General features: G+C 40.5%; 2 protein-coding genes across 2 annotated transcripts in view; both read left to right on the top strand.

Moving 5' to 3' along the window:
* heatr5b (HEAT repeat containing 5B) overlaps window positions 1–2,508 on the top strand; it is a 100,481-nt gene extending 97,973 nt beyond the window's left edge. The window contains exon 36 of the mRNA XM_048596579.1: window positions 1,968–2,508. Coding sequence (XP_048452536.1) covers window positions 1,968–2,275 — 308 coding nt within the window. The 3' untranslated portion in view covers window positions 2,276–2,508. The remainder of the gene's footprint in view (window positions 1–1,967) is intronic.
* Window positions 2,509–14,737: 12,229 nt separating this feature from the next.
* Window positions 14,738–26,619, top strand: part of strn (striatin, calmodulin binding protein) — a 126,075-nt gene continuing 114,193 nt past the window's right edge. The window contains exon 1 of the mRNA XM_048596436.1: window positions 14,738–15,285. Coding sequence (XP_048452393.1) covers window positions 15,049–15,285 — 237 coding nt within the window. The 5' untranslated portion in view covers window positions 14,738–15,048. The remainder of the gene's footprint in view (window positions 15,286–26,619) is intronic.

Here is a 26,619-nt window from a genome sequence, read left to right as displayed (position 1 = left end):
AAGTTGAAGACGAGAAATTCACTTACAATGCAGTACTCCCTCAGTGCTGGCACTTAGGATGCAATCCTGGATATTGTACTTCAATCTCTGGAATGGGATTTAAACCTCCAGCCTTCTGAATCTGCTAAGGGGCTTATCTGAGCAGTGGCTATGATCTAACATGTGCTGGGGTCACGCATCATTAAGAATGGAGTTATTTGTGCAGCCTTCACCTTCTGTTACTCAGTGCGTACTATGTCAAGATTGACACCATGTTTTGTGAGTTTTCATCCAAATTCTGATCCTCCTTCCCAACAATGCTGCAGCTGGTCCTGGCATAAGTTGCAAACTCACCAAGCTGGTGAGCAAGTCAACAATCTCACCCACAACCCAAGCTACAAATCTTCACAAGAACCTTAAAGACTTGCAAATGACTGACATCAATAAATTCAGCTTTATAGACCAGAATTTCTGTTCTTTCAGGGTTTGATATCACTTCAAGAATAAACAAGCTTACCACCTTAGCCTTTCAGCATTACTGTATATTTGGACTAAACCCTAATGTTCAATTCTGATCCCCTATTCTAATCACATCTATATATCTGTACTTTCTTATAAAATTTGAACTGTCCTCAATTGTAGTTCATACAAGGCGATAGAAGAAGAGATTTTATATTGTTGGGTTATTGCCACCCTGGCAAGTGAAAGTCAATGTCTGATTCAGTTACCTCAATGGGTAAGGTTAAAGGGCCTTTATCCAATTTTGATTTCTACAGATGTTCTGAGATACAAATAATATTCAGCATAAGATTGCATAGGGAGGAGTTGTTGACTTTTGCAGTGATGGTTTAGGGTAACTATGATGCGTGCTGTGCCCAGACCATATCTGTCATTGCCACACCAGTCTGTGGAATCAGCTATTGCGTTGGCTGGTACACGAAAATTTATTCCATTTCACTAATGTCATTCTCAGAATCACTTTGATTTAATCAGAGTTGACATTTATACTGTGGCTCATCACCAGACAAATTACTTACGAAGTAGTCACTATGTAGACAGCCAAATGAGGACAGTAACTGTCAAATGATACTGCACAAGATGAGACCATTCAAGTATTGTGTCCATGCCAGACTTTGAGAGACTAATTAGCTCAATGGCCCAGCGGTTTCTTCTTTTTAAATTTCTATCCAGTTTCCTTTTTTGACAGTTATTGTTGAATTTGCTTTTACTATTCTTTTAGATAATGCATTCCAGATTGCAATCACTCACATTTAAACAAAATTCTCTTCAACTTGCTTCTGTCTCTTTGGTCTACCTAAAATCTGAGGGTTTTCACAGCTACTTCCTCCTGACTGTATACCACTGTGCTACCACCACCTCTGGTGGGTCTGTTCTGCTGATTGGTACAGAACATCCCCGGCAATAATGATGGACGAGTCTAAGGCGTTGGACCCAAGAGAATACGGCTGTCGCACTTGGCACCAGATGTAGTTGAGAATGACTTGTAGGTTTGAGTAAGAATGCTGTGGCTTTGTTGTTTTCAGTGTCAAGGTCAATGCTGGATGATCAATCAACATTTTATTCTTATTCACCTTTTCAATAATTTGGCTTTGATATGTTTGAGTGACTTGCCAGGTCAGTTCAAAACATAGCTTGACAATCAATCTCATTGCTGTTGATCTGGAGCTCCATGTAGGCCAGACCAAGTAGACAAGGCAGCTTTTCCTTCTCTCTGAAGCAGATGGGTTTCTATGACTGTCCAGTAATTTTATGGTTGTCATTGTTGAGACAAACTTTTCATTGCAGATCTGTTAGCTAATCGAATTTAAATTGTTGTGATCACTTTGAACTCTGATCTCTGGATCATTAGCCTGGCCTGGGCCTCCAGGAACATCAGTACAATGCTGCATTCTGATAATTGTATATACTCACTGTGATGAGCTTTTCTGGATTATTGCCCTAACGAAAGCCGCCTTCTTCCTTCTCAGGGACCCAGCTGCTTGCTCTTCTGGTCCCCATACTCATTTCATACCTGCTGGATGAGAAGACTTTCAGCTCAGCTTCCACAGCCTCCAAGGGTCTTCACGAACTTGCTCTGCAGGATCTCATGCGCATTGGTCCCCTCTACCCCAGCGCCTTCAAAGCGGTGATGGGGGCAGCACCTGAACTCAAATCCAAGTTAGAGGCTGCTATCCGAGCTAGCCAAGCCAGCTCCCGGGCCAAAGCTATGAGCCAGCAAGCCAAGCCAGCTGTGCAAGCTGCACCCACCATCAAGCTGAAGACGAGCTTTTTCTGAAATTGATTGGAGGTGTTTTCACATTGACTTGGAAAGGTATTAAAACTTCCCCTCTCCCTGCTGTTTGAGTCAATTCTCCTGATGTCTTCTGTACAGGTTATGATTTCTGTTAGCTTGTAAATTGTTCAACCAAGAAAGCAGTTTGGGTTTAATGGTTTAAAAATTGTTTGTGTATAGATATCACAATTATATCACAAAGAATGATATAAATAAAGAGGAAGATTTTTTTAAAAGAGTATTGTCATTTTTTTAATCATTTGCAGCGACCAGTCTCTTCTATAACAATTCAATGCGATACTCCTACTTCAATATATTCTTACATCATTGAAACTTAGCTTGTAAAAATATAAAAACACCCTCAAAGGCTACCTGTCATACAGTTGCCTGGTACTGTTATCCTTTTGCTCACTTGGCTCTAACTGATTACAAAGTCTAAAATTCAAAATAATGTAAATTTCACCAGAAACATTCCACATCTGTTGCATTACCTTTATTTTTTACATTCATGTTTTCTTTAAGGTGTCACCCAAACACCTAGCCTTTGGATCCCCTCATATGTCTGAATACAAATGATATGATTGATACATGTTGGGAAATATATTCAAGATACATGCATCAGTATCACTAGGTTTACTGAGCTAAAGATTTTTTTTGAGTTAAGGAAGTTTATGCTTGGTCACTTCTTTTTTAAAATTATTCTAAAAAAATTAGGGGTGGAATCTTCCAAAGCTTTACCCATCAACAACAGATTGCATTTATATTATACCTGTTTAACTTGGCAAAATATCCCTAAACACTTAGAACATAAGAACTAGGAGCAAGAGTAGGCCATCTGGCCCTTCGAGCCTGCTCCGCCATTCAATAAGATCATGGCTGATCTTTTCGTGGACTCAGATCCACTTACCCGCGTTCTCACCGTATCCCTTAATTCCTTTATTGTTCAAAAAATATCTACTTTTTTTTTTAAAAGCGTTTACTGAAGTAGCGTCAACTACTTCACTGGGCAAGGAATTCCATAGATTAACAACCCTCTGGGTGAAGAAATTCCTTCTCAATTCAGTCCTAAATCTGCTCCGTCTAATCTTGAGGCTATGCCCTCTTGTCCTAGCTTCATCTGCCAGTGGAAACATCCTCTCTACTTCTATCTTATCTATTCCCTTCATAATTTTATATGTTTCTATAAGATCCCCCTTCAATCTTCTGAATTCCAATGAATATAATCCCAATCTACTCAGTCTCTCCTCATAAGCCAACCCCCTCAACTCCGGAGTCAACCTAGTGAACCTCCTTTGCACCCCCTCCAGTGCCAGTACATCCTTTCTCAAATAAGGAGACCAAAACTGCACACAGTACTCCAGGTGTGGCCTCACCAGCACCTTGTACAGCTGCAACATAACCTCTCTGCTTTTAATTTCAATCCCTTTAGCAATGAAGGACAAAATTCCATTTGCCCTTCCTAATTACTTATTGTACCTGCAGACCTACCTTCTGTGATTCATGCACAAGGACACCCAGGTCCCTCTGCATAGCAGCATGCTGCAACTTTTCAAAGATGTAAGCTTCAATGAGGGTCTTATAAGTGGAGAGAAGTTGGGGGAGTTCCCAGACCTTGGGCCTTGGGCATGGCCTGTCAGTGCTTATAATTAAAACTAGAGATATGCAAGAGACCAGAACTGGAATAGCCAGAGATTTCAGCCAGCTTTAGTGATAGAGATTCCAGAGATGGAGAGGGACAAAGCCAGCATGGGGTTTGGTGAGATATTACAGTTGAAGCAGTACCAGACTGGCAGCCAATGTAGATCAATAAGCATGTTTTGTATTAGGTAAGCAGTACTTGGTTCAAGTAAAGTTCTTGTTTTAAAGACAGACTGAGAAGTAAAATCATATTACTACTCTGTTCAAATTGATGTAGTTTGTTTTTATATCTTTCAGAAACCACACTAACCTGAGACAGTCTGTCCTAATTTTATTTCATTTATCAAAAATTGTCTTTTAAAGGGAAATCTCCAATCATATTGCCTGTGTTTTGTTGAATAAAAATGTAAACCTTCTACTTACCCACATCAGTGTGTGAGGGATACAGACAAAATGTCTTTCCTCATCTTAATTTGCCTTCTATTACAAATGGTTTGAAGGTGAAAGCAAAGCAAGTCTCTTATAGGAATGTAAGGTGAGGGTTGACTGTGTTCTCCCACTTGCCCTTAGGAGATTTTTTTTCTATTCACAGGATTCAGTGGCACGAGCAAGACCAGTATTTATTACCCAGCTCTATTTACAACATTGCCTGTTTCAGAGGGCATTTAAAATCCAACCATATTACTGTGGGTCAAGAGTCAGATGTAGACCAGACAGGGTATGGTTGGTAGATAGCCTTACCTAAATGACACTGGTCAACCAAATGGGTTTTTACAACAATCTGGTGATATCATGGAGTAAATGCATTTAATTAATTGAATTTAAATTGCCCAGTTGCTCTGGTGGATGCAAACTCCCATCACCTGATTATCAGGCCAGGCTTTGGGATTATGTTTTCAGTTAAAATAAAAATGATGCCGCCATATCTATCCTTAAGTATAATGGGAGGAGAGTGGCTGGAGGATTGAAAATGAGATGGAAGTAAGGACAAACAGGTAAAATAGGAATTTCGATGGTCATACAAAGGGAAGATGAAGTAGGGCTGGAAAAGGGAGGGGGGTACTATAAGATACAGGATCAGAATTGAGCTATTCGGCCCATCAAGTTTGCTTGACCATTCAATCATGGTAATCAACCCCATTTATTGCCTTCTCCCCACATCCTGATCCTCTTCCTAATCCGGTCTGTTTGTCTTAAATATACTCAATGACTTGGCCTCCACAGTCTTTTGCTACACTGCGTTCCACAGATTCACCACCCTCTGGCTGAAGAAATTCCTTCTCATCTCCGTTCTAAATGGTCATCCCTTCAGTCTCAGCCTGTGCCCTCAGGTCATAGTCTCTCCTAGTGGAAATATCTTCTCCATGCACACTGTATCCAGGCCTGTCGGGTATTTGGGAAGTTGCAATCAGATTCCCCCTCATCTTGTAAATCTCCTCTGGATCCCCTCCAAGGCCAGCACATCCATAGATACAGGGCCCAAAACTGCTCACAATATTCCAAATGCAGTCTGACCAGAGCCTGATACAGCCTCAGCAGTACATCTCTGCTCTCGTATTCTAGCCTTCTTGAAATGGGTGCTATTTGTATTTGCCTTCCTAATTGCCAACTGAACCTGCATGTTAATCTTAGAGAATCTTGAACTAAGACTCCCATGTCCCTTTGTGCTTCAGATATCCGAAGCCTCTCTACGTTTAGAAAATTGTCTACGCCTCCACTGTTCCTACTGAAATGCATAACCTCGCACTTTCCCATATTGTATTCCATCTGCCACTTCTTTTCCCACTTTCCTAGCGTATCCAAGCCCTCCTGCAGCCGCCCCACTTACTGAACACTCTCCCTTCACTTATCTTTGTCATCTGCAAACTTGGCAACAATACTCCCAGTTCCTTCATCCATATTGTTATTATTTAAAATAAATAGTTCTGGTCCCAGCACTGACCTCTATAGAACTCTATTAATTATTGACTGCCATCCTGAAAAAGATCCCTTTATCCCTACTCTCTGCCTTCTGCCAGTCAGCCAATCTTCCATCCATGCCAATATCTTGTCCCCAATACCATGAGTTCTTATCTTATTTAACAGCCTCCTGTGTGGTATCTTGTCAAAGGTCTTCTGGAAATTCAAGTAGCTCATTGCTCATTACCACCTCAAAGAATTATTATAGAGTTGTCAGTCATGAGCTCCCCTTGATGAGGCTGTGCGTTGCTGTCCTATTTTACCATGTAAGTAAGCAAGTACCCCGCAATCTCATCCTTAATTTTGGACTCCAACATCTTACAAATGACCGAGGTCAGCCTAACTGGCCTATAATATCCTGTCTCTGCCTTCCTCCCTTCTTAAACAGGGGTGTTACATTAGCTATTTTTCAGTCCTCTGGGATCCTCCCTGACTCCAGTGATTCCTGAAAAATCATGACCAATGCCTCCATAATCTTCTCAGCTATCTCGTTCAGAACTCTGGGGTGTATTTCATCCAGTCAGGGTAATTTTACCTATCTTTGATCTTTCAGTTTCCCCAGCACCTACTCCTTAGTGATGGCCACTACTCTCACCTCTACCCCAGTGTCTCAAAGTTCTGGTATGATACTAGTTGACGTAACTGTCCCTCAGCCAGATAAGTTAGCTACCTTATTAACCTTTTTAATTAGACTACTGAACTTTAAACTATTGAAATGAAGAAAGATTTACCAGTTCTAGTCCTATGCTGCCTCCAAATTCCCCAAACTATATACTCACTCAGATTGTGGCTCACTGTGGTTGTGATCTTCCCCTCCTGGCCATGCATTTTCAACAGGGCCTCTTTTAATAGAGCTGAAGACAGCATTAAGGGCCAATCTTCCTTACAAATTGCTCTCTGAATTGCTGCTTGAAGCCACAGTTGGCTTGTTGTCTTGCCAACCTATAACAACCAGAAGAACAGTGAGAGAGAAAAAATTGGCAAACCAAAATTTAGTGAGAAAAGGCAGACTAAGTGCAACGTTAGATTCACCATTCAGACTCCATCCAAGGCCATCTCTCAAGGAGGACATAGTGACCCTCTGAATGGGTGCATTGCACATTCACCAGAATTATACCAGGGCTATGCTTTGAGGACAAGTTGCATAAAGCATGTTTATTCCCTAAAACGTTGAGCATGAACCCCGGGGAGGATTTAAACTAAGTTGATAGGAGATTGGGAACCCAGTTACAGCATTGCAAAAAGACAGAATGAATTCAGAGAGCAATACCTCTAGAATAAAAATTGTAAGGTATTAGGTGGGATCAGACTAATCATGTCTAAATTAGACTTACTATGCATGTATGTGAATACACAAGATTAGTAGTTGGTGTCCAATTGGTCCCACAGGAATAAGTTTAAGTGATAACTGAGACCTTGCTCAGGAAAGGTGTGGATCCCAAATATTCCTAGATATAGGATGTCCAGGAAAGATAAGGGGAGAAAGAAAGGAAGAGGACTAGCACTTTTGGTTTAGGAGAATATTGCAATACAGGACAGAGAGGATTCCCTGGAGGGCTCAAGGACAGAATTTATTTTATTCGAAATAAGAAACAACAGAGATGGTCATTACATGACTGTGAATTCTATAGGTCATCAACTACTGGGAAAGATGTGGAGCAGCAAATTTCCACAGAAATCAGAAATGCAGAAATGATAAAAGGTGATGTTAATTATCCTATACAGAGTGGAAAATAGTGTAAAGGACAGAAAGGGGATGCGTTTCTGATCTGTTGTATGTGCCTGCCAGCTTACTGTACTGTGTGAGCTGCAGCCCATGTCTAAGATTGCTGCCACCATCCTCTTCGATTGCAGGAAAGCACAGGACCTGCTTAGTTTCCACTTGATCTGACTAGAGTAGTCTCTTGTAGTTAAGATATAGTTTATTGATATGATGGACATAATTACAGAGACTTTGAGCAGGATCTACTCCAAGTGGCTTTCTTCTACCTCACTAACCAAACTAGTGGTACACTGGAAGGGAATGCTGGAAGCAACTTTCATCATGAGCAGCAGCTCACACACAGTGTAGTGTGAAATTGCAGAGTCATGGTTGTAATCTTACATCCTTTTCAGATGCACGGTGGTGCCAGTTGACTGGAAAATTGCAAATGTATTTTTGTTTAAAAAGGATGCTAGAAGAAGCCCAGCAAACATAGACCAGTCAGTTTAATGGTGAGAAAGTATTGAGAAATGATCATTTGGAAAATTAACAGTAATTTGGATAAAAGTGGATAAATAAAGAAGCCAGCAGAGTTGTTAATGGTAAATCACGTTTAACTAAATACAATGTGCTTTTTGACGAGACAACAGGTTGATATGGGTAATGTGGTTTAAGTGAACTTGCCAAAGGTGTTTGAATAAATGCCATTTAAGAACATAAATAGCAACAAGAGAAGACCATATAGTCTGTTGAGCCTGCTCCACTATTCAACATGATCATGGTTAATCTTGGATTTCAACTCCATTTTCCAGCCTGCTCCACATCTCACTCAATTCTTTGAGAAACCAAGACTCTGTTATCACAGCCTTAAATATATCCAACATTAGAAAGCAAACTATCCGACGCATCACAGCTTGGCATGGCAACTGCTCCACCCAAGACTTCAAGAAATTACAAAGAGTTGTGAATGCAGTCCAGTCCATCACGAAAACCAGCCTTCCTTCCACTGACTCTGACTACACTTCTTGTTGCCTTGGGAAAGGAGCCCAGCCTGATTATACTCTCTTCCCCAGGCAGAAGATACAAAAGTTTAAAAACACGTACCAACAAATTCAAGAACAGCTTCTTCTCTGCTATTATCAGACATATGTCTGGACCTCTCATATATTAGAGTTGATTTTTTCTACTCCCCCTCTGTGGCTTTAACACTATATTCTGCATTCTGTTCTATTACCCTGTCGCACTTATGTAAATTAGGATTTGTCTGGTTAGCATGCAAAACAATACTTTTCACTGTATCTCGGTATAGGTGACAGTAATAAATCAAAGCAAAGCAAATCAAATTCAAACCTTTGGGCTGAGAATTCCAAAGATTCACAAGCTTTTGAATGAAGAGATTTCTCTTGATCTCTTCTTAAATAGTTGGCCCCTTATCCTAAGCCTGTGACTCCTCCTTTAGATTCTCCAGCCCAAAAATATCTCAATATTTACCGTGTCAATGCCTTTCATAATCTTGAATGTTTCAATGAGACCACCTCTTATTCTCCTTAACTCCTGATAATATTAGGGACATTAGTAATATGGCCGGAATTTTTTATTCGAGCCTAATTACTGCTGAACTAAGTGACAAGACCATTTCAGAGGGCAATTCAGGGACAAACGCATTACTGTGGGTCTAGAATCAGATATAGGCCAGACTGATAACAATGGCAGATTTCCTTCCCTAAAGGACATCAGTGAACCAAATGAGTTTTTTTAATGACAATTAATGATAATTTCAGTCACCATTACTTAGATGGGATTTAAATTCCAGAAGTACTAATTTGAATTTATACACAAGTTTCATAGCTTTAAAAAATATTCTGATTTACTATTCTTATGACCAAAGTGAACAACCTCAAATTTAATCATTATCCACATAATAATCCATCTGCCACCATGTTCCTATTCATTTAATCCGCACAGATCTCCTTGCAGACACTTTGTGTCCTCGTCTCGGCTTACATTCACACTAGCTTTGTATCATCAGCAAACAGATGCATTACAATCTGTCTCTTCATCTAAGTCATTGATGTAGATTATAGACAGCTCAGGCCGCCAGCACTGAATCTTGTGGGCACTTCACTAATCACACATGGCTAACTTGAAAGTGCCATATTTATTCCTCCTGCCTGTTTTGTTCCTCTATAGACCTGTCAACAAAGGTAATACCAATGGAATAAATTGGAAAGTGGCACCATGAATGTGAGGTTGGCTGTGTGGCAGGAAATGGCGGTAGTGGTGAGTTGTTATTTTCAGCTTGGAGGAAGGTATGGTTCCCCAGGTGTCACTACAATGATGTACATTAATGATCAAATTAAAATATAAATGAAAATAAACTCCACCGTGTCTGTGCACATAAAATCCCCAAAATGCTACAGCTTTATCTTTTCATGAAAAAAGATGTTACATTCGCAAATGCAAAAAGGCAAGGACACTTCCTGCAAGCGACCCTCCCGCCAAGTCACACACCATCTGACTTGGAACTGTATCAACATTCCTGGGTCAAAATCCTGAAACTCCCTTCCTAATAGGACTATGGGTGTCCCGCACGCTCCAAAGACTGCAGTGGTTCAAGAAGGTGACACATCACTGCTTTCTCAACAGCAATTAGGAGTGGACAATAAGTGCTTGCTTATCCAGCAACACCCACATCCCATGAACAGATAAATTTAAACAAAATTGCAATCCTGTGCCAAAGTTTCATTGTTTGAAAATTTGTGCTTAGAGCTGGTTTCTGCAATACACACCCTGATTTTGCTCAACATCACATAATCACATCCACCTTCATTTCCACCCTATTCAATCCTATTCTCATACCAATAGCTATTCTAATTCTAAATCTAATTCCTGCACCTCTTATGATCTTTCATTCCCACCACCACATTCTTTGATAAATATTGAGAAAAAACCCGTAAGTAGTGTTTCCAACAATCTTTTTTTTGCCCTATCTCATGTGTGATTCCTTTCCTTGTGTGATCAACACTGACCGTTCCTTAATTATTTTACTCAATTTATGTTTGGAAAGTACTATAAAGAAAAACTCACATTAAAATGGCACATTTCAGGACAGGCATATTTGTGTTCAGGACACCCCAAAGTGCTTTACAGCCACTAAAATATTCTGCAATGTGGCTACCATTGTATTGCAGTGAATGTAGCAAGCAATCTCAATACACAACAAAGTTCCACTGACAGCAACTTGACAATCACTGGTTAATTTGTTTTTGTAATGTTTGGTAAGGGGTCAATATTGGCCTGGATATTGAGAACCTCCCTGCTCCTCTTCAAATGGTGACTTGGGAAATTTTATAACCATCTGAGAGGTGAGACAAGGCATTGGTTTCATGTCTTTTAGTGTAATTATAGCAGTTCTGATAGCGCAGCACTCACTTTGTACTGGATTGGAAGTGTCATCCAAAACTACTTGCTCAAGTATCTAAAGGGGAACATGAAGTTATGGCCTTCTGTCTCAGATGCTGGACTATTTTTCCTCCAATTTTCACCTTAGTGTTTCTTATCTAATTTTGTTGTATTGCCTCTACATTTTCTGTATTTGGGTAGGTTTTATTTTAAATTATTATCCCAATAATTTTCTTTCTTTTCTTCATTTATCCACATTTTCTTCCTGCTGAGCAATGTCTGATCTGTATTGGAGTCATCTCCCTATTGTACATTTCCTGGTGTACTTTACACCCTGCCCATTCTCCTACCAATTTATCTCGTTTAATTCCATTCAATTCTCATTAATATTGGCTTTTGCCTCAGTTAAACATTTTGATCGTTGGCTGCTCCTTCATCTTTCCAACTTTCAATTCAAGCTTGTATTTTCAATTGGTTCTTACCTACATGTACCCCTACCCTCATCTTACCAAATTGTTTCACTTCAACTTGTTAGTTTGTTTGTGTGTTTGTTTAATTGCAACAAAAAGAGAAAATGTTGTAACTGCACACAAGAAATTTAGCATTTATGAATAAATAAGACTTGGCTGATACAGAGGCTAAGTGACCTGCTGTGTATTTCTAACACTTTTTGTTTTTAGCTTACATTTTCAGCTTTTACAATTTCCTTTTCTTTAGCAAAAATAAAGATAGAAAACATAAGAATATTCAATAATGTATAAACTTCAGGTTTATGATTGTTCATCAAAACAACATATTCAATTTAACCTGCCACAAACTCAGTTTCACAAATTCTGAATTGTTAAAGAAAGAAAATAACTGCATCTATGTAATATTTTCAGGACCACATGAGCTCTCAAAATGCTTTACAGGCAATAATGGTACGTTATTCAAAAAGGGTGGTAGGGATAAACCAGGAAACATCAGGCCAGCATGTCTAACTATTTGAAAACATTCTGAGGGACAGAATTAATCTCCACATGGAGAGTCAAGGTTTGCCAATACAGCTTTGTCAAGGTAAGATAATGTGTAACAAATTTAATTACGTATTTTGAGGAGTTGACTAGGTGTGTAGATGAGTAATACTGTTGATATAGTCTACATAGACTTCAATAACTCTTTTGACAAGGTCTCGCATGGCAGACAAATTAAGAAGCTAAATGTCCATGGGATCCAGGGCAATTTGATAAATTGGATCCAAAATTGGTTTAGTTGCAGGAAGCAATGTTCGTAAGGGCAATAAGTTCATAAATGACACAAATGGTGTGGTAAATACCAAGGAGCAAAGCTTTAGTCTGCAGGATAACATACACAGCTCATCAGATGAGCTGAACAGTGACAAATAGAATTTAGTCCTGAAAAATGAGATGATGCATTTTCAAACAAATAACAAGGTGACAGAGTACAAGTTGAACCCTCGGAAGTACAGAGCAACAGAGACACCGTAAGGGTATCTGTACCTAGATCCTTGAAGGCAATAGGGCAGTAAAGATAGATAAGGCATATGGATTTTAGCCTTTTTTGAGGCATTGTATACAAGAGCGAGGAGGTGATGATGGAGGTGTGTAAAACATTAATTAGGTCACAACTGGAGTGCTGTGTGCAGATCTGTGTGCTGCATGAGAGGAACGATCTCATTGCACAGGGTGCAGAGAAGATTCACTAGGACGTTGCCTGGGCTGGAGTGATTCAGCTATGAAGAGAGGCTAGATAGGCTGAGGTTGTTTTACTTTGAGCAGAGAAGGCTAATGGGAGACCTAATAGAGGTGTTACAAAGTTATGAGGGGCATAGATAGGAAGAAACTTCTCCCCTTAGTAGAGGGACCAATAACCAAAGAGCTTAGAAATAAGGTATAGGGCAGGAGGTTCAGAGGGGTTTTGAATTTATGTTCACATCTCGAGCAAACACCTAAAATAGTGGTACAGGTGGGAACTCTCACAACTTTTGAGAAACATTTGGATGAGCAACTAAAACACCTTAATATAAAAGGCTACGGGCCAAGTGCTGAAAAATGGGATTGGATAGGTGTTTAAAGTTTTCGAGAAGATTTGTAGCTTGGGTTTTGGTTCAGGTTGTAGACACATTTGCCAAGCCAGTGGGTTTGGTTGCAGATGTTTCATCACCCTGCTAGGTAACATTGTCAGTGCAATTCTGGTGAAGCATTGGTGTTCTGTTCCAGTTGTTATTTATATGCCTCAGTTTGTTGGGTAGTTTGGTACCACTTCTGGTTCTGTTTCTCAGTGGTTTGTACACCGCGTCTAATTCAATGTGTTTGTTGACGGAGTTCCCGTTAGAATACCAGGTCTCCAGGAATTCCCTGGCGCATCTCAGTTTGGCTTGTGCCATTATGGATGTGTTGTCCATCGTTGTCAATGTGTAGTCAAACAAGTGAGAAATGGTTGTGTCTCTTGGTGGCTAGTTGGTGTTTTTGTATCTGTATTGTCAGTTTTCTTCCGATTTGGCCTGGGTCGTGTTTCTCACAGTCCTTGCATGGTATTTTGTATATTACACCAGTTTTGGGTATGGGATCCTTTATGTTTGTCAGCAGCTGTCATAGGGTGGTTGTTGGTTTCTGGGCTACTTTGATACCTAGGAGTCTAAGTAATCTTGTGGTCATCTCTGAAACATCATTGATGTACAGTAGGGTGCTAAGTGAGTCTGGTTGTGTTGTGACTTCCTGTTGTGGTCTGTCGGCGGATTGTGCTTTTTGGGTATCCAATCCTTTTGAAGACTCTGTATAGATGCTCCTGTTCTGCTTTGTGTAGTTCCGGGTTGCTGCAATGTGTTGTACGAAACAGTATCCTGACGCAGCTTTGTTTATGGGTGTTGGTATAATTGAGTATCTGGTCCATATGGGTGGTCTTTCTGTAAACACAGGTCTGGAGTTCCCCATTGTGTTTGCGTTCTACCATTATGTCACTTTACTGATTATGGACAGTAGACTTCCGAGATTAAATTGTTCTTTTATTGACCAAGTCCAACGTTTCACTTTTTGACTAAACACGTCTGGCGACAGACTCTCCATTGGATATAGCCACGACGTTGCCTTTCCCTCCGGAGGTACGAGGACCCGAAAAAAGACGGCACAGCTTTACACATGCGCATTGTGGCTCAGAACCCGGCGGCCTGCGCCGTTGCCAGTAGAGGAGACGCCCACCGTCAGGGACGAGAATACACATGCGCGAAACTGGATATCCAGCGCAGGCGCAAAGCTGGTCGGCTCCGCGTTTAAATCAAAAAGCGCGGTTGGGGGGGGAGGTAAAGGCCCTGGGAGACGGTTGAAGGGTTCGGACGGCGTGACGTCAGCGCATGCGTAGATAGGGTCTATCGAGGGGTGGAAATTGGTTAAGGATGGGGGCGGGTCCTCAATAGAGGTGGTAAAATCAGAAGTAGCTGGGAAAATTCGGTAGGTCTGGCATCACCTGTGAAGAGAAAGTAGAGTTAACGTTTCGGGTCCGATGACCCATCTTCAGAACTGGAGCCTTGACTCCACAGGTGCTGCCAGACCTGCAGAGTTTATCCAGCAATTTCTGATTTCCAGCACCGCACTTCTTTGGTTTTCCCTTTGGAGTGGAGTTGGGGGTCTGAGGAGGACGGGCTAGAGGGATTTAGAATGGGGCCGAGGAATTTGGGCGGGCGGGGTCTGAGGCGGGTAGGGCGGGGTCTAGGGGGTGAGAAAAGGTCGAAGTTTGGTGCGACGGACGCGCATGCGCCAGTAGCAGTGGGTGAGGCAGAGACAGTGGCCAACCGTAAGTGGGTGGTTTCTGTTGGTGACAGCAGCAGCTTTATTAACAACATTATCATCATCATCATCGTCAGCAGTAGCGGCAGCAGCTCGATCCAGTCGAGGTCATGGAACGCCCGGCGCGTTTTAAATTTTAACGGCCGGCCCCGCGCGCGCCGCCGAGCGGCCAGAGGAAGTCCAGGGCTGGTGGACTGACCGAGCACCGGGGCGGCGTCACCGCCACCGCGGTCGTGGTCGTAGCCGCCGGCGTGGAGGCCGAGGGGACGGACGAAGGGTTTTGGGCCCCAGCCATGGACGAACACCCGGGAGCCGGGGTGTTCTTCGGCAATAACTCAGTGCTGAGCGGAGGAGGAGGAGGCCCGGGGATCGGGAGCAGGAACCTGCAGCCGGCGCAGCAACCGGGGCCCGAGGGGGAAGCTCAGAGGCCGCAGTACAACATTCCGGGGATCCTGCACTTCCTGCAGCACGAGTGGGCCCGCTTCGAAATAGAGAGGACGCAGTGGGAGGTGGACAGGGCCGAGTTGCAGGTAAATAACGCACCCCTAGGCCAGGCCGCGCTTCATGCTTGGATGCTCGATTGCTGACCTCCTCCCCCTTGATCAACAGGTTAAGGGGGTGGTGGATATGTTAAGATGGCCGCCTGTCAAAAGAAGGAAGGAGAAGGTACTGTTGATTTTTCTTCAAAGACCCTCATCTTTGTAGCCCTTCCCCAGTGACGATGACACTTTAAATCAGAGGAGCTTTGCATCGTTGCTGCAAATGCAGTGTGTGTAAAAAATGCCTTCAGTAATATTCTTAAACGGAATTGGGCAAGTTACTTGCAGGGGAAAGTTTGTAGGACCTTGAAGAAAGAGCAAGTGGGTGGTATCATTTGAGTTCTTTCAAAGAGCCAGGACAGGCGCGATGGGCCGAATAGACTCCTCGGTGCAGCCTGATTGTATGGAATGCTCCAGAAGAAATATGACCAGTTAATAGGCCAGGATTGTCTGTAATTAAAGGAAGCAAACTTAAGATAGTCAAGAGCACCAGGGGGACGAAGAGATTTTTCTTGAGACAGCCATTTATGATCTGAATGCAAGGAGAGGAAGAACAGATTTAGTAGTAGTGGCAATCAGCTAAATACTGGGAGAATGGGGAATTGCAGAGGTATGGCTCAAGACCAGGGAGTGGAAACAACTAGATAGCTCTGTCAAAGAATTGGAAGCGGAATGATGTGTTGTGTTGGGACAACTGCACGGTTAAACAATCACGCACTCCCGGCTTACTGCTCCATCTAATAGCCTTTACCCTCACCGGTCCTGGTGATCCAGCCCGTATGAATTGATCTACATTAACTTGCATCAGCTAGAATGTTGGTGGTTTCTTGAGCAGTTCTAAAGGGCATTGATTTAAATTGGTTGTACCGGAGCAAGATTCGGTATTCTGATTGAGGGGATCAGGAAGAAGGGAGTCACCTTTGGCCTCATTAGAGATTTATATATCCATGATTTAGCAATCTTTGCTCAGTGTTTTGTGTTGTTATCTATCAATGAATCATTGTAACCAAAGGTTACACAACGACATTCCAAAAGAAACAAAGCTGTTCTGAATAGCTTAATGTTCTTTGTATAGTCTAAAGGATTCCCCATGACGTATCAGGACAAATATTGGAGTTTTTGATCATTACACATCAACCAGAGCACCTTCTTAAAATTACAAATAAGTTTATTTTGGGTGAAGTTATAGTAATTTACATGCCTTGGTCAAGATTTGTGTGACGTTTCTGAATTTGGTGTATCTTATGGCGTATCATCATGCCTAATATTATAGTTCAAGACTGCATTTCAACAACTTGCATTGTGTCTTGAGTGTAACTTTTTTTGATGTTTGATAGAGGTGTTAGGAGAAATTGACAAAATTGCAGAAAGGCTTGGCAATCTGTTGTAAAGAATGATACAATAAATCTTTTCTCCATTATTATAATAGGATAGGCCCAAAGTGGAGATCGTTGTTGGATGTGTACCTTGTGAGCTGTCTGCCATTTACGTATTATCAGGGAGTAACCATGGGATACTGTTCATGCAGCTGGTTCTATTAATATTTCTATTGCATTGTTTTAGGAATCCACAGGATATGAAACACTCCCAGCATTTTTATTTGTATAAATTAACGTTAAACCAAAATGAAAGCTTGAAATATAATTTACTAAGCTGAATGTTCTATGGCCTTGGCACTTCAGCATTCATAACCTTTAGCCTATGAAATCTGAATTCTTGAATTACCTATCAACTCAGCATGTGGAAGTATTTCTTCTGAAAGCTACCACTTTCAGTACCTTTAACATGTCCCCACTGCTTTCCTGTTGCTGATTTCCCCCTTGAGTTCCTCTGACTTTGGTATTGAGGCTAGGATTCTGTAAACAATTGTCTCATTGACATGTTGGTAAAGTGCTTACTACAACAACTAATGGCTACTTGAACTTATATAGAACCTTTTAATATAGTTAAGCATTTCAAGGTGATTTGCAGGAGCGTTGTTAAACAAATACTTACCCTCATGGGGATATTAGGATAGATGGCAACAAGCTTGGTCAAAGAAGGAGCATCTTAATGGAGGAGAGAGAGAGGTAGTGTACTTTAGGGAGGGAATTCCAGAGACTTAGGACCTCTGAGATATACCACAGGCCACAGTTTTGAATTACTGCATATTTAAACAGGGTAAAAAGTAGAGCTATGATTGCAATGTATTGGCAAAATATAGAAGTAACAAAGGCATGAGGGTTTCAACAGAACGTGAGCTCAATTAGGCGATGTTACAGAGTTGGAAATAAACAGTTGTATTGACGGTATGGCTATGTAATTGGAATCTCACCTCCTGTTAAAATGACAGGTTTACAGATAGTCTGGTTCAGACTCGGGCAGCTGTTTGGGAAAAGATTGGAGTTTTTGGTGGATCAAAAACAGTAACCATGCTGCTTCTAATAAATTATAAATTTCAATCTTACTGTAACTTTACAAGGTGCTAATGAGACCGTAGCTGGTGTACTGAGAGTAGTTTTGGTCCCTTTATTTAAGAAAGATATCATTTCATTGGAGGCAATTCAGGGAAGCTTCACAAGGACAATCCTGGTATGGAGGGATTGTCTTATGAGTGAAGGCTAAATGGCTTGGGACAAACATGCAATTTAGAAGAATGAAGGATGATCTTTTGAAACTTACAGGATTCTTAAGGGGCCTGACAGGGTAAATGCTGAGTGTTTTTCCTCATGGGAGAGTCTAATATTAGAGTGCATAGTCTCAGAACAAAGGGGTGCTAGTTTAAGACTGAGATGAAGAAGAATTTCTTGGGGTTGAGAGTCCTTGGAACTCCTTGTCATGGAGAATTCTGTCCCCAGAGTCCTTGTGTATATTTAAGGCTGAGATTGATTCTTGACCAGTAGGGGAATGAAGGGTTATGGGGAAAATGCAGGAATATGGATGTGAGGAGTGTCGGATCAGCCGTAATCCTATTGAATAGCAGAGCAGGCTTGTGGTTTTGAACAGCTTATTCCTGCTCCTATTTCTTGTGATCTTATAAATCCTGCTATCTGTGGCCCTGTTTGCAATGAGATCATTGATTAATCCAATACCAGATCTAGTATAAGTTGCTTTCTGATTTGCTGCAGAATGTGCTTTTTGTAGACACTATCCTGAGACAAGCCTCTCACCTACGTGACCTTCGACCATCTGATTTTTTTTCCAGTTTACTTGTGAATAACACATCCTTGTGATTATTGCTGTACTTTTCCGACAAGCCCCTGTTATTTCTTCCTTCATACTCCATCTTCCCTGTGGTTACTATTGGTGGGCCTGGACAATGTTGTCTCAAGTGAAAATTTGTCTTTGTAATTTCACATTTCTACCCAAACTACTTCTCCATTCTGGTTTCCTGAACTTGGGTCATCTGTCTTATTGTGATAATACCATCATTAAATAACACAGCCACCTCTCCACTTTTTTTGTTGTTTCCTCTACTTTCTAAGTTTCATACACCGTTAGTATTCCGGTCCTGTTCCAAGTCATCCTGCTGCCATGTCCCTATAGTAGCCATCAGATTGTCCTAATTTATTTCATCCATTTTGTTTCAAATGCTACATGCATTCAGATACAGAGCCTTTACTTTTGCCATTTTGTTTTTTGTAGCCTCCAGCCTTGTATGTTTTTTAGACTTATACTGTCTATTCCTTCCTATTGCAGTTTATCATTTTCCATACAAAGAGATTTCTCTCTTGGATTGCCTTTTTTTTTTTAAACAATATATTCTTAAATTTGATCCCTTGCTCCCATAAGAAATAGAAACAGGCTGTTTGGCCCCTCAAACCTTCTCTGCTATTCAAAGCATCGTGGCTGACCCGACACTTCTCACTTCCACTTTTCTGTTTCTTCATAACCTTTGGTTCCCCTACTGATCAAGTGTCTGTCTGTCCATCCATCAAATATACACCAGGAGTCTGCTGCCATAGGTCTCTGTGGCAAGGAGTTCCAAAGAGACTCAAATTTAATCTCATCTCAGTCATAAATTGACACCCCTTAATTCTGAATCTGTCTTTTAGTCTTATACTCTCCCATGAGGAGAAACATCCTCTCAGCATTTATTCTGTCAGGCCCCATAAGAATCCTATATGTCTCAATAAAACCCCTTTTCATTCATCTAAACTCTAGTGAGTAGCATCACAACTTGCTTAATCTGGCCTCATAAGACAGTCCCTTCCTATTGGAGATCATCTTAGTGAACCTTCTCTGAACTGCCTCCAATGAAATAACATCTTTTTTAAATAAAGGGACCGAAACTGCATTGAGCTTTTCCAGCAACTTTGTTTTTGTTCCTGATTTACAGCATCCACAGTTCTTTGGTTTTTTTTTTAAACAGGATGTTGCCTGGAATGGAGGGAAGGTCTTACGAGGAAAGGTTGAGAGAGCTAGGGCTTTTCTCTTTAGAACGAAGGATGAGAGGTGACTTGATACAAGTGTACAAAATGATCAGCGGTATAGATAGAGTGGACAGCCAGCGACTTTTTCCTAGGGTGGAGGTAGCTATTACGAGGGGGCATAATTTTAAAGTGAGTGGAGGTAGATATAGGGGAGACGTCAGAGGTAGGTTCTTTACTCAGTGAGTGGTAGGGGCGTAGAATGCATTGCTGGAGAGGGTAGTGGAGTTGGCCTCATTAGGGGCATTTAAGCGGCTATTAGATAGGCATATAGATGATAGTATAAGGTATGGGTGGAGGTTAGATAGACCTTAGGTTTAGGGTAAAAGTTCGGCACAACATCGTGGGCCGAAGGGCCTGTTCTGTGCTGTACTGTTCTATGTTCTGTGTTCTATGTTCAGTACTCCATATGTGGTCTCACTAGCATCATGAACAGTTGCTGTAAGACGTCCCTTGAAATACAGGCCAACATTCCAATAGCATCCAGATTGCTTGCTGCACCTGTGCTAGCATTGTGTATTGTACATTGTAACCTTTTGTTTTGCAGCTTTTTTCAGTTTTTAATCCATCAGTAATACTGTTTTTTTTTTTCTCCCTTCCAGAATGAACAATTCCACATTTTCCATACATTATATTCCTTTTGCCAATGTTTTGCCCACTTAATCCATCAATATCTCTCTTGCAACCTGCCCTTCCACCAATTTTTGTGTTGTCTGCAAATTTGGCTATGGTATATTCACTTCCTTCCTCCAAGTCATTAATATGTATCATAAGCAGTTGCACTCCCAGCACTGATACGCATGAAATCCAAATGGTCATGGGTCGCCAACCTAAAAAAAAGTTATCCACGCTTGCTGTCTCCCATCCTTTATCCGCTTCTCTATCCATGTTGATACTATATTGATACTACCTCCAATACTACGGACTCTCATCTTATGACTTAATCTTCTGTGAGGAAACTTATCCAATGTCTTCTGGAAGTCCAAGTACAACACGCCTGCTGGTTCCCCTCTGTCCGCTCTGAGACTTCCTCAAAAAACACTAACAAATTAGGCAGACACAATTTTCCCTTTCATTAAGCCGTGCTGACTTTGCTTGATTTTCCAAAAGCCCTGCTATTGATTCCAATACTTTTCCAACGATAGGTGTTAGGCTAATCAACCTATAGTTCCACCCTGAGCTTTTCCAGCAACTTCTGGTTTTGTTCCTGATTTACAACATCTGCAGTTCTTTCGGTTTTTATTAAGTTCGTCATGTAATGTTTGCTATTTCATGTGCAATCTTTTACTCTAAAGTCATTTATCAAGTCTGCTCATTACCCATTCCCAGATCCAAGATAGCCTGCTCCCTGGTTTACTCTGTGACATATTGCCTGCAGAAACTATTTTAATGCAAGTTATCTATTCCTTCCTTATGGTTTTAAAGGCTTTGCGGAAGGAGCAGAAATCTCATCAGGTGGATTCAAATATAGAATGTCAGGAAAGAGGGGTGTGAACTTGGGAGATGACCAAGCATTCAAAGAATTTTGAGAGGAGAGGGGGATTGAAAAAGTGTGATTAATTTGTAAGCATAAATGTATCACGTTAATTTTTGAGGAGGGGTTGATGATGGCAGATTCGACTGTGCAAGTTGAGTAAACAGTTGTGCCCTAATGGTGGAAGCCAGGAAGGAAGTTGTCATCGGGAGTTTAGCAGGAATAGGGTTCAGGAAGCAGGTGGTGGATCTCCTAAACAATTATGAGCATTGTTTTTCCAAACTCAAATTACGTCTAGCTCAAAAGTCTCTCTTCGTATTGTGAAGTCAGTTGCTGTTAGTTATGGATCTATCGTAGGAACAATTGGCCGTGTGTTAACGTAATCATATAAGAAGTATGTCACACAATGTTGGAATTTTGGTTGAGGGATTTTTCTAAGTAGCATGTTGGTCTTGGACTTGTTTAGTATGGTGACCATGCTATAGACAGGTGTTGTGAGCATTATGGACATTGTTTCATGTCTACACTAGGGATCTTTCTTCTTCCATCACATTGGGCACTTCATTGAGAATAGAATAGCCTCTATAGTCACTTGTGACTTTTGTTTATTGATTTTTGACTTTTGTTGCAAGTTAGTGCTGTTTCATTGATTGATTTATATTAGTGTAAGATGTAAACTCTGGCAATGTCGCCAGTTAAATAATGCAACATAGTTGGTTATTAACAGAGGAAAGCTAGCAGAACCATAGCCAGAGAAAGAGAGCAGAAATAAGATGCATTAAATGTGTATTGAACCATAGCAATATTATTCCTTATACTTGTATATGTGTATACTTCCTGATACCTGATTAACTTTGACTATTTAATGGTTGATGTTAATTAAGAGTCGTTGTACACTTTGTAAATATTTCAAAGGGTCAAGATTCATATTATTTCCTCCTCTTGGTTCTGCACAAGTGTTAAGTTTCTGCAGCTACGTCTGATATTCCTACAAAATAAAACTTAACGTAAATGAAAAACATCTGATAGGGCATTAGGTGAATGATAAATCCATTCTCCTTTGGAGTATGCACCAGAAATAGATGTCATCAGATATCATAGTACATTCTTGACATCTGTGAACCAATGATGGACTAATTTATTTTGGATAAGCTACTGAATTAAGGTAACTTCTACTTGGAAGCAAAAGTGGAACAGGAGATAGAGAATTCTGTAATCTAACTTTGTTCCATCTATTCTTTTCGGTAATGTTGAGTGATGAGTGGATGATGGAAAGCTTTAGATAGAAATGAACCTCTGATTATTTTTTAAACTAAGCTCCTGATTTATAAAGCAACAATAGGAACCTGAAGATCAAAAAAAACTAGGAACAGAAGTAATTGTTGAGCCCATCCAGTCTGCTCTAATGAAATTATGTCCTATCTGATATTTCTTAACTCCACAATCCTGTCTTTTCTCCATAACCCTTGATTCCAGCCATGAATATGCTTAATGACACAGCCTCGATAGTCAAAGAATTGCAGAGTCGCTACCTTCTCGGAAGAATTTTCTCCTCATTTCTATTTAAATATTGGACCCCTTTCTTTGAGTTTAAGGCCTCTGGCCCTAGACTGTCCCACAAATAACTACTTGGCATCTACCCCGTTAAGCCCCCTCAGAACCTTGTCTCTTTCGGTAAGTTCACCTCTCCTTCTTCTAAACTCCAATGAATAGAGGCCTAACCTACTCAACGCTCCTCATAAAATCCCTCCATGCTCAGGATCAATCTAGTGAACCTTTCCTAGACTGCCTCCACTGGCTATATATTTTTCCTTACTTTAAAGGGACCAAAAGAATTCAAAGTATTTAAATGTGGTCTGACTAGTGCCTTGTACAGTTTTAGCAAGACTTCCCTATTTTTAGTCTCCATTCCCTTGGAAATAATTACTAACATTCCATCTGCCTTCTATATTACCTGTTGAACTTCTTTCTGGCTCTTGTGATTTATGCATGACAACCATCAAGTCCCTCTGTGCAGCCTTCTGCAGTACAGTATCTTTCCATTTAAATAATATTTTAGCTCCTCTATTCTTCCTGCCAAAGTGTATAACCTCATATTTTCCCACATTATATTCCCTGTGGCAAGTTTTTGCCCACTTGCTTAACTAGCCTACATCCTTCTGAAGACACTCTATCATCCTCACCATTTGCCTTCCATCCTAATTTTATCATCTGCAGACTTGGCATACGTGCATTAATCTGCCTCATCCAAATCACTAATATATAGTATAAATAATTGTGACCCAAGCAGTGGTCTGTGCCGCAGACCAAGAGTTACATTTTGACATTCTGAAAATGTCTTCCCCTTTATCCTAACTGTCCACTATTATTTATCCAATTTTCTAGTCACGATTGTTACTACCCACGCTGCCACCTCCCAACACCATGGGCTGTTGTCAAGTAGGTTTATATGCTGTGCCGTATCAAACACCTTTTGAGAATCCAAATATATTACATCTACTGCTTGTCCTTTATTTATCCTGCTTATTCCTTCATTCCAGGCTACACTGGAATAGGTCCCTTGCTAATTCTTAGAAAGATGAACTACAAAATTCCTCATAATCTGAAACTGATCTGATCTTCCTATCTCTTTAAAGGTATCAAGTTTCAAGTGAACTGGAGTTATCAGACAATCAGCAAGTTGTGCCTGGGTGATCATAAACTTGAATTTTAAAACTCAGCCTGTATCTTTCAGTTTTCTTCATTGAATTTACAAGTTTTGGAGCCTTGAGAAGGATGATTATGGGCAGATGATGCTTTGGGGCTTGATTTCAGAAAACGTGGGATTAGTAAAAATATGTAGGTTATTGCATTTTCAGTGTAGGAAGATCTGTTAGAGCAGTGATTGTGACAAAGAGCTACGAAAGGGTTGGTTACTGCTTTTGTCAGCTGTGATCCCTAATCAGACAATTCTTTTAAAAATATCTTGTCTAGGAAGGTCAGGGAAATACTAGTGAGCCTTCCAGTTGGAGCAATATTGAATTCTTGGACAGACTTGGGATTAATTGTTGAGGTATGGTATGCGGTTTTATGAATCAAGTAACTTCTTAACAAAGCTAGTAATTTTCTAATAAATTGCATCAAAGCTTGTAGAGTTTTAATTTCCAAAACAACAAGCTTTTTTTTTTTAAAATCTTGTTGGATAATCTTGATGGCTTTACCAAACTCACTAATACCCTAATAGTGTCCTATTTTTGTTTGAGGAACTATCTTTTTGTTATGTGAATAAATACATTTTAATTTGTATAGATTGAGAAGTGATTAATAACTAAATGCAGTAACTGGAGATTGAAAATAGTTGAAGTTCAAGCTTTTTTAGCCACCTTTTTCTCCTCAGTTGTTAACTTATTGTTTGTCTTAAACTGTAATTATATTGCAAAGTGGCATTTAGACTTGCTTGAAAAATGAACTAAACGTGCTTGTGAACTTGTATCCGTTGCAGTTTAATGTGGAAAAAGGATCAAATCATGGCAGCAAAATCAGTGTACAGCAATGGATACACTCCAGATCCTTTTTGCTGTGTTGCAGTGAAGATCTGAATACAGATCTTTACACCAAGAGCACTTTCCCTCTCAAGGTGCCAAATGTACTTCAGATGATAAAAGTTAGATGTAGAATTTGTGTTACTTTGAATATTATGGAATAAGTAGAGACCAAGAGGTGATTTGATGATTTCACAGAGAACATGGAGGATTAATAAAGAGCTCAGTTGTATCACATTTTAATACCCATCTCTGCGGAGCCGTTTGTGTGAAGTTTAGCGAATTCATTAACTTGGAGCTTGCTGCATGGAGCAAGCTCCATGGATGAAAGAGGAATATAAATGATGCATATGTGGTGATTCCTCCTATTAAATAAAGTATATTGATTTTTAAGCCACCCATTACCACTTCAAGTACAAATATAAATAGTTAAGAATTGGATGGGTGGGTGACTTAGCACACAGCAGTTCTGCGGTGAGAGTACTCATTTGAGGAAGCAGTTTTTCAGGTCTTGGATAAGTCCTGTAAAGGACATGAGATTTAGATAGGTATTGCACTGTATCTTGGAGGCAGACCTTTCAAATAACTCACTAAGTGCGTGCATACTGCAACAGGACTCTTGTAGCACAGTGGTAGTGTCCCTACTTCTGAGCCACAGGTTCAAGACCCAACTGCAGAAGTATGTAATAATATCTGAGCAGGTTGATTGGAAATTTGGGATATGTTTTTAAGTATAATTTTAATGTTACATTTGGAGAGTAGTTACTAAAAAGCCAGGAGAGTAAAAAGTAATTATAAGTGCAAAAAAAATTGCCTATTACATAAGTAATACAGGGGAATTTTATCATTTGTTAATGCAGTATGTTGGCTGTTTCATTACAAAGTTTCTGCTGGAACATTCCTGATATAGGAGTGTCTAAATATTTAATCATGAGAGCATTCAGGCTCACGGAAGGGTTTGCAGATTGCATATAAACAATTACAATACATAATACACTGAAGGCTTGTCATAGATATGGTGTTCCCTTGGAGGGCTTCTTTGCAGTTTCACCACTGTGATAACCTGGGTTTAGAGGATTAATTAAGAGACTATTTGCAGGGACTTGGTTTGTATTCCAATGAATATAGGAGAATGAAATTGATTAGAAACAAAAATGATGGAAATACTCAGCACAGCAGGCAACATCCTTGGTGAGAAAGTATATCAGGGTTCAATGAGCTTAACCATTACGCCATAAGATGTAGAAGCAGCATTAGATCATTTGGTCCTTCTAGACTACTCTGCCATTTGATTATGGCTGATGTGTTTCTCAGCCCCATTCTCCTGCCTTCTTCCTGTAACCCATGATCCCCTTACTAATTAAGGACCTATCTATGTCTATCTTAAATACACTCAATGACTCATTGTTGCAGAGGTGGGAGACTGAGTTCCACAGGTTAACCGGCTGAAGAAATTCCTTCTCATTTTAGTTGTAAAGGATTGCACCTTCACTCCAAGGGTGTGCTTTCGGGTCCTAGTCTTTCCTACTAGTGGAAATATCTTCTCTACATCTATTGTGTCCACGTCTCTCTAGGTCTGGGTGGGATGCTCTTTGGAGGGTCAGTACAGACTCGATGGGCCAAATAGCCTCTTCCTGCCCTGCGGTGATTCTATGACTGTTTGTATATTTTCAGACCGTGATCAAGAAAGTACATGCATTGTGGCTCAGAAGCCAAGAGGAGTTCTGAATAACTTACAATGGCGTGTGAATACATAAATGCAAATTAATGTGAACAGTGTTGCCTGAACAAAATATGTATTGACAAACTCATTTAATTTTTATAGCTGGAAATCTAGGCTTGGCTGACAAATGGCAAGTAGCATTCATGCCACGCAAATGCCAAGCAATGACCATGTCCAATAATAGACCAACTAAACACC

The sequence above is a fragment of the Rhincodon typus genome, chromosome 5, assembly GCF_021869965.1.
Source record: "Rhincodon typus isolate 14 chromosome 5, sRhiTyp1.1, whole genome shotgun sequence".
Lineage (NCBI taxonomy): Eukaryota > Metazoa > Chordata > Chondrichthyes > Orectolobiformes > Rhincodontidae > Rhincodon > Rhincodon typus.
Note: the sequence above shows the minus strand (reverse complement) of the source record. Positions and strands in the feature narration are given on the sequence as shown.